The sequence below is a fragment of the Carassius auratus genome, unplaced genomic scaffold (genome assembly GCF_003368295.1).
Source record: "Carassius auratus strain Wakin unplaced genomic scaffold, ASM336829v1 scaf_tig00030267, whole genome shotgun sequence".
In the NCBI taxonomy this organism is placed as follows: Eukaryota; Metazoa; Chordata; class Actinopteri; order Cypriniformes; family Cyprinidae; genus Carassius; species Carassius auratus.
The window spans coordinates 127,501-135,893 of NW_020525839.1; the positions used below are offsets into that span (position 1 = coordinate 127,501).

An 8,393-nucleotide genomic window follows, 5' to 3' on the forward strand; every position below is an offset into this window, starting at 1 on the left:
TTCTGTCTGGTGCTACGCTTGTGAGTCATACGTCCACAACAAGGTGGGTGCCGCTCAGATCAAGGGCCTGTAATCGCTGAATGATGCATGACAACATGTTAATTTTTGTTCTTTATGAGATCAATTAAATTCTCACTGTTAGATTTAACATGCACCTTTTCAATACACAGCCGTGTCACTCTCTGTCTCTGTATACACAGGTGCTCCATGAAGCCAAAAGTGCCGCTCACCTTGTGAAGTTTGGAGAGGAGATTCCTCCTTTCAGCTAAACCAGCAGAGAGAAGGAAGCGTTTGTTTGCATGCATGTAAAGAGACCAAACTGAGCTGCAGTGGAAGCAAGTTTCTTCAGTTTATCTGTCTTCCTTCCTCACTTTTGTCGTAAACATACTTCATAGATTCTCATTGTGCCAATTGTGGGGTTGTTTGCCAAAATACTGATTTTATTTGAATGTAATTTGTTTGATCTTAAAGAAAATCTCTAAAAGGTGTCCTATCTACAAATTGTAATGGTTGCTTTTTTTTTCCAAAACAGTACTTTGATTTTAGTTGAGTTCTTGTAGAAAAACGGTAGCATGGTGCTAAAATCACAATTTAACAACCAGCCAAATCAGTGTTTCAGATGTATTGCATTCTTAGTGCACAACTAACAGTGTTTGCACAGCACTGTTGAGAAGCTTTTTTGTTTTCATTCTGAATTTCATTCAGACTCCAGACCAAGGTGAACAAACTGTGGAAATTACAAAACCACCGTAACCTGAAAGCAATAAATAGTGCAATTTTTACTTAAACAGCATCCGAGGACAGGATGTAATGAGTTATTTTGTGTTCCTTTTCTTTTTTTTCCTTTTCCTTTTTGCACAAACACAATGACTCAAACAGTTGGAAACCCTCACTTTGTATCCCTCACTTTGTTGCATTCTAAATAAAAAAAATGCATTTTATACATGATTTAGCATTTTATGGCTACATTTGTGAAAAGATCAAAGGGAGAATCTCACTCCAATGTAAAATTAATTAAATATTATTATATATATATATATATATGTACAGTCTTGTTCAAAATAATAGCAGTACAATGTGACTAACCAGAATAATCAAGGTTTTTAGTATATTTTTTATTGCTACGTGGCAAACAAGTTACCAGTAGGTTCAGTAGATTCTCAGAAAACAAATGAGACCCAGCATTCATGATATGCACGCTCTTAAGGCTGTGCAATTGGGCAATTAGTTGAATTAGTTGAAAGGGGTGTGTTCAAAAAAATAGCAGTGTGGCATTCAATCACTGAGGTCATCAATTTTGTGAAGAAACAGGTGTGAATCAGGTGGCCCCTATTTAAGGATGAAGCCAACACTTGTTGAACATGCATTTGAAAGCTGAGGAAAATGGGTCGTTCAAGACATTGTTCAGAAGAACAGCGTACTTTGATTAAAAAGTTGATTAGAGAGGGGAAAACCTATAAAGAGGTGCAAAAAATGATAGGCTGTTCAGCTAAAATGATCTCCAATGCCTTAAAATTGAGAGCAAAACCAGAGAGACGTGGAAGAAAACGTAAGACAACCATCAAAATGGATAGAAGAATAACCAGAATGGCAAAGGCTCAGCCAATGATCACCTCCAGGATGATCAAAGACAGTCTGGAGTTACCTGTAAGTACTGTGACAGTTAGAAGACGTCTGTGTGAAGCTAATCTATTTTCAAGAATCCCCCGCAAAGTCCCTCTGTTAAAAAAAAGGCATGTGCAGAAGAGGTTACAATTTGCCAAAGAACACATCAACTGGCCTAAAGAGAAATGGAGGAACATTTTGTGGACTGATGAGAGTAAAATTGTTCTTTTTGGGTCCAAGGGCCACAGGCAGTTTGTGAGACGACCCCCAAACTCTGAATTCAAGCCACAGTACACAGTGAAGACAGTGAAGCATGGAGGTGCAAGCATCATGATATGGGCATGTTTCTCCTACTATGGTGTTGGGCCTATTTATCGCATACCAGGGATCATGGATCAGTTTGCATGTGTTAAAATACTTGAAGAGGTCATGTTGCCCTATGCTGAAGAGGACATGCCCTTGAAATGGTTGTTTCAACAAGACAATGACCCAAAACACACTAGTAAACGGGCAAAGTCTTGGTTCCAAACCAACAAAATTAATGTTATGGAGTGGCCAGCCCAATCTCCAGACCTTAATCCAATTGAGAACTTGTGGGGTGATATCAAAAATGCTGTTTCTGAAGCAAAACCAAGAAATGTGAATGAATTGTGGAATGTTGTTAAAGAATCATGGAGTGGAATAACAGCTGAGAGGTGCCACAAGTTGGTTGACTCCATGCCACACAGATGTCAAGCAGTTTTAAAAAACTGTGGTCATACAACTAAATATTAGTTTAGTGATTCACAGGATTGCTAAATCCCAGAAAAAAAAATGTTTGTACAAAATAGTTTTGAGTTTGTACAGTCAAAGGTAGACACTGCTATTTTTTTGAACACACCCCTTTCAACTAATTGCCCAATTGCACAGCCTTAAGAGCGTGCATATCATGAATGCTGGGTCTTGTTTGTTTTCTGACAATCTACTGAACCTACTGGTAACTTGTTTGCCACGTAGCAATAAAAAATATACTAAAAACCTTGATTATTCTGGTTAGTCACATTGTACTGCTATTATTTTGAACAAGACTGTATATATATAAATGTTACAATAGTGTTTTATATAAAGATACGTAAACACACATACACACACACACACATACACACACACACACATATATATATTATAATTCAGGGGTCTTCATCTAAAATAGCTTGAAGTCCAGTAATGAACCCAGCCAAGGTCCAGATAATTTATATACCTAAAAATATGAATTGATTGTTTTTGTCAGACTAGGCTAAGATATTTAGGATCATATATAAGACTTTAAAACAAAAGGTTTTATAAAATGATAAACTTCACAATTAAGCCATTATTTTAGCCACAATTTAAACCATTTTATATGTTGTTGAAAATTTTGTCAAAAGTATAAATTATTATATTAATTTAGGCAATTATTATCAATCCTTATATTAATCTTTATTGGTTTTATAATACATTATCTTCTTGTGGATCCACCAGTTCACATTTACTACTATCTTGTACGAATGAAGACTTTTTATGGCTCTGTACTCTCTTCACTGCACGACCGTCTGACCGTAGCAACACTTTACTGTAGCAGCAGCCCATGATAGCACTGTAGGACCTTAACAAGACCTTGATGTGCTTGGTTTAAATTAGATTTTGTTAGAAAATAGTGCCTGGTATTTATTTATGCCATTATGTCAAAAAGCTTTACAGTCCGGATTCGGACCAGAGTCGGCCAGTTGGTGACCCCACACTCTTTTAGAAAGAAGCTCATACCCTTTCAAAAAAAAAAAAAAAAAACAGCTTTGTACCTTATTTACAAATAAATGTTGCAAAATCATTAATAATATTAATATATTAATGTTATCAATAATACCTAATTACAATATTAGTACCAATATATATATATATATATATATATATATATATATATATATATATATATATATTGATTAGATTTACCCAGAGTGAGATATTCTTGTTTTAAATCTTATGGTTACTGTTTTTTGCAAGCATTAATTTTCATGTCAGCTGAGTGATTGTAATGATGCACAGACAAGCTTCTTCCCTCCAGCATTCATGCTTATTCCTCTAGTATTTATTGTTGTATTTGTATTTATCTTGTGCTCATCTGAAATGCGTCACTTCTGCTCCGTGTACTATTCTCTCTCTTCCTCTTCCCTCTGTATAAAATGTAATGCTTTTAGGATCGATGAGCTGTAACTCTTTCTTTCCCCCCACAGGGGTTGACAGATATTTTCATTTTCTCATTGTGCATCATTGGATTGCATTGCTGTGTGTGTGTGTGTGCGCGCACAGAGACCCTCCTCCCAATCAGAATGGCCCTGCGCTCCCCCTCCCTTCTCTCTCTCTCCTCTCCCTCCATATGCGTGAAGAAGATGGTTGCAAGCAGCGTGGGCCTGTTTTAACTGTCGCACATCCTGTCGTGATCCGACCGGGAGGAAGCGGAGGAGAAGAATCCCTCCATTCAGGTCAGTTTCTCTCTTTCACTCACTCACTCCTTCATGTTATGTGATGCTGCTGTCAAGTAATTCAATTTGAATGAGATTTTTGTCACCCAGATCCTGTGGTGGGAGGAACAGGCCTGGAGTCAGCCAGAGCAGAGAGGTGAATCTCCCTTCATCCATCTCTTTAAATCCTCTACCAGGTCTTTTCTTAGCAGTTCATGTCCCTTTAGTTTTTTTTGGTTAAATATGACCATGGTATTAGCATTTTTACCATGGTAAAACCATGTTTTTTGTTTTTTTAAGAACATGCTTCATTCTTTAAAGTATAATGTAAATAAATGAGAAGCACAAAAAAGTACATTTGATATTACCACATGAGTACTGTAAAAAAACATTAACACCTCATAATAAGGTTCAATTAACATGATTTAATTAGTTAACATGAACTAACAATTATAACAATATAATAATAATAGTTAACATTAAATAACAGTGCAAATTGTATTACTGTTAATTTCATTTTCAATTTAAACAAACTATCAGGCAAACAAAAATTAATAAAAATTGTTATTTTAGTATCACAGAGATATTAATAGTTTTTATTCATATTTCAAATGATTAGTTATTAATTTTTATATTTTCTGTTTTTATATTAGATTGAGTAATTTTGTGATTTTTAATGTTTGTTTTTTTAAATGTGTAGTTTTTATTCATTTTTTATTTCGTTTTAATTTTTTTACAAATTATTATTGTAGTATCTAGAGTAACTCAAAATTAGAAATGTTGCCTTGGCGTCCATCTGAAATAAAATACGTTTTATGTTTTTTTTAATATATATTTTATTTCAAGTACATTTTTATGATTTTATTTTTAGATTACTATAATAACCCCGGTAACAGATAAATTCCCCTATGTTAGTAAATTTTAGTTAATGTGTTTACCTTATTGTTTAGTGTGATCATAAAAGCTATGGAACGTGAATTATAGTTTAGTACAATGGTATATTCAAAATAAAATGAAAGTCAGTGGGGTCTAGTGTTGTTTGAAACAGTTTTTATGAATATCATTCATAAAATTATAACAGAAATAAATGTAAATATAACAATCTCTTATTATTAAAAAAAAAGTTCAGGTATTTTATTTTTTTATTTTCATTTAAGTTTAACTTGATTTACTAAAATAACTAAAACTAAACAGAAATAAAAAAAATTATACAAACAATAGATATCTTAAAAAAAAAAAAAATGACAAAGCGTACAAAAATATTACTAAAACTAAAATTAAAACAGAAAAAATTAAAATTAATTCAAATATGAATAAAAACTGTAAAAATATCTCAGTCATACTTTTTTTAATGAAAAAATGACACGGAGATTCAAAGTGGTGTTTTGAAACCTTGTAGATGATCTATAGAATGCCATTGCATGATATAATCTTTCTTCTGCTTGTGTCTCCAGCTGTCTCCAGCATGCAGCGTCACTCATCTGATGTGGCCCGTCTGTATCAGACTGAGTTCATCCGGAGCGCGCGGGCAGTGGGCATGCTGTGGGCCGTCTGCACGCTCTGCTTTGCCATTATCGAGGTGGTCATTCTCATCCAGCCTTCATGGGTGGGCACACGAGAGCTGCACTACCGAGGAGGGGGTCCGGCTCCTCCGACCGGGACGCTTGGCCTCTTTGAGGTCTGCATGGAGATGGATTGGCCTGTCCCAGAATGCCGAGGGTCTCTTCGCACCCTGACTCCACTCCCTGCCTTCCAGTCTCCCGCTGTGCTGGTGTGCATGTCTCTCACTATGGTGTGGGCCAGCGTGGGCTGTCTGTGTCTGTTCAGATTCTGCAATGCAGCAACCGTCTACAAAATCTGTGCTTGGCTGCAGCTCACAGCAGGTGAGACTCTTCAGCTGATTCATCAAGTCTCTTCTGCTACCACGGCTGCATTTATTTGATCAAAAATACTGGGTTACTATTTTCTATTGTTATATATTTTTTAATATAATTTGTTCCTGTGATGCAGCGCTGAATTTTCAGCACCATTACTCCAGTCTTCAGTGTCACATGATCCTTCAGGAATCAATCTGATATACTGATTTGATGCTTAAGAAATATTTTGTTTATTATCAACACTGAAAACTTTTGTGCTGCTTCATTTATTTTTGTGGAAACTGAAAATGTTTTTAAGATTCTTTGATGAAAAGAAAGATCAAAAGAAAATATTTATTTGTAATAGAAATCATTTGTTACAATATTAATATTTTTTATGTCACTTTTGAAATGTCTTTATTTCCTTGAAACAACCTCACTGACACCAATATATACTTTATTAAAGTAAAATCTAATTTAATTTACTTCATTTACTTTTACTTATAAACGTGTCTCAAATTACAAATCTGTGCTTAATTCTAAGGAAAATAGACACAATTCAGAAAATCTGAATAGTTTCACAAGGCAGCAATTTCTAACAGAATATATATATATATATATATATATATATATATATATATATTTATATATGTATTCACATTCACATAAATTGCTATATATATATATATATATATATATATATATATATATATATATATATATATATATACACACACACATAAAATACAGCATGATCCAGAGATCTGTGTAGAATGTGATGATGAAGTGATTATTGAAAGCTTGTGATTTCTTCTGAATAACTCATTCCATTTTTTACACTAAAAACTTAATTTAGTCCCATGACCCTCTTGTTGACTCTTAGATTTAAAGAGGCTGACTTTTGCTTTTACCGGTACATCTTTAAGACATTGTGGAGGATGTAAATGACCTCAGTTTTGATTGGCTAACCTCTTTGCATGCAGATTGATGCTCTGGGGTTCATCCTTCAGTCATAACCTCTTTGTAGAGCTGTAGTACACTGAGATTGTTTTTTGAATCTCGACTGAAATGTGTGTTAAACAATACAGTACTACTAATTGCCCCTCTGTTTCTGGATGCAGGCTTCTGTCTGGCCCTGGCGTGTGTGTTGTTCCCAGACTCCTGGGCGTGTGCTGAGATGCGGGCGCTTTGCGGGGACCGTGTGAGTAGTTTCTCCCCGGGGAACTGCTCTGTGCACTGGGCGTATATACTGGCCATGTTGGGGGTGCTGGACGCCGGCATACTGTCCACGCTGGCTTTTGTTTTGGGGAATCGCCAAGATGCCCTGCTGCCAGAAGATGCCAAGGATGGTGATGGTAAATGGTGCACCTATTCTTGCTAAAATCTCTAAAATCAATTAATGTTTTACTTCCTGTTTTAAGAGAGTAGAAGTATTGTTCATGCTTAGTTCATGTTAACTAAAATAGATAACTAATGATAAACCTTATTTTGAAGTGTGAGATATTTTAATCATGTTGTTTTCTCCTCTCTTCTCAGTGACTGGTTTGTTACTGGCAGCATAAAGCAGTGGTCAGAAGGTGCTGGTAAGACTGTAATCTAGTTTTTCTGGGGATCGTGTTTTTCTTCTGGCAGTAGCATTGGACCCAGCATCCTCTTCTCTCTTCTGTAACTCATGTCACTGTTCTTTCTCACCCCCTCAGGTGGCTGTTTCATCACGTCGTTTGTGAACTTCTCTCCTGCCAAATAATGATGAGATAAAACGTGTGAAGAGATGCTTGTCTTTTCCCCCTCAGCATGATGTCACCGTCCTGTGAATTCTGCTTACATAACCTGTCTGCATAGAAACAGTCACCTGGCAACAGAGTCCTTTCTCCCCTGACGGAGGAACATTACTCTGATCTTGTAATGGCGGCTCTTAATAGAAAAGAGCAAAGGCCATTTTCTTTAGTGCATTTCCAAGTGGAGGTATAGTCGAGGTCTGTGTGATCACAGATCACATGTGGTTTTCAGCTAAATGATATTTAGAGGATTGACTGTGATGTTTGATTCCATGTTCTAGATGTTTTGTGCATGAATTTAAGTCTGAATTTAAACTCAGCATAATATTACTCTAAATCTGTTTAGTTTTGTTTTTGGTCAGTAAAGTCTTAATCGTTTAGAATCAGATTTAATAATCTGATCATCTTTAAGATAAAGGTAGCTAATAACTCATATTTAAGTGAGCACAAAATAAAAATCTGCCTATTTATTTTCTTATCCAAATTTTAAATGAGTTTGTTTCTTCATCAGAACAGATTTGAAGGTATATAGCATTACATCACTTGCTCACCAATGGATGCTCTGCAGTGAATGGGTGCCGTCAGAATGAGGGTGCAAACATCTGATAAAAACATCACAATAATCCACAAGTAATCCACAGCACTCCAGTCCAGCAATTAACAGTGAAAAGCTGCAT

At 35.6% G+C, this 8,393-nt stretch overlaps 2 protein-coding genes across 4 annotated transcripts in view; both read left to right on the forward strand.

Moving 5' to 3' along the window:
• LOC113080119 (histone deacetylase 6-like) overlaps nucleotides 1-941 on the forward strand; it is a 12,135-nt gene extending 11,194 nt beyond the window's left edge. For all 3 annotated transcript variants that reach the window (XM_026252341.1, XM_026252343.1, XM_026252342.1), the window contains 2 exons: nucleotides 1-43; nucleotides 201-941. The exon at nucleotides 1-43 is cut by the window's left edge and continues 86 nt beyond it. In XM_026252341.1, the coding sequence (XP_026108126.1) occupies nucleotides 1-43; nucleotides 201-269 (112 nt within the window). In that variant the 3' untranslated portion in view covers nucleotides 270-941. The remainder of the gene's footprint in view (nucleotides 44-200) is intronic.
• A 2,766-nt stretch (nucleotides 942-3,707) lies between these two features.
• On the forward strand, nucleotides 3,708-8,018 carry LOC113080124 (LHFPL tetraspan subfamily member 3 protein-like). Its single transcript, XM_026252349.1, has 6 exons — nucleotides 3,708-4,103; nucleotides 4,194-4,239; nucleotides 5,537-5,965; nucleotides 7,060-7,293; nucleotides 7,475-7,521; nucleotides 7,639-8,018. The coding sequence occupies exons 3-5, from the start codon at nucleotides 5,548-5,550 to the stop codon at nucleotides 7,498-7,500; spliced, it is 678 nt and encodes a 225-aa protein (XP_026108134.1). The 5' UTR covers nucleotides 3,708-4,103; nucleotides 4,194-4,239; nucleotides 5,537-5,547; the 3' UTR covers nucleotides 7,501-7,521; nucleotides 7,639-8,018.
• Nucleotides 8,019-8,393: the final 375 nt, after the last annotated feature.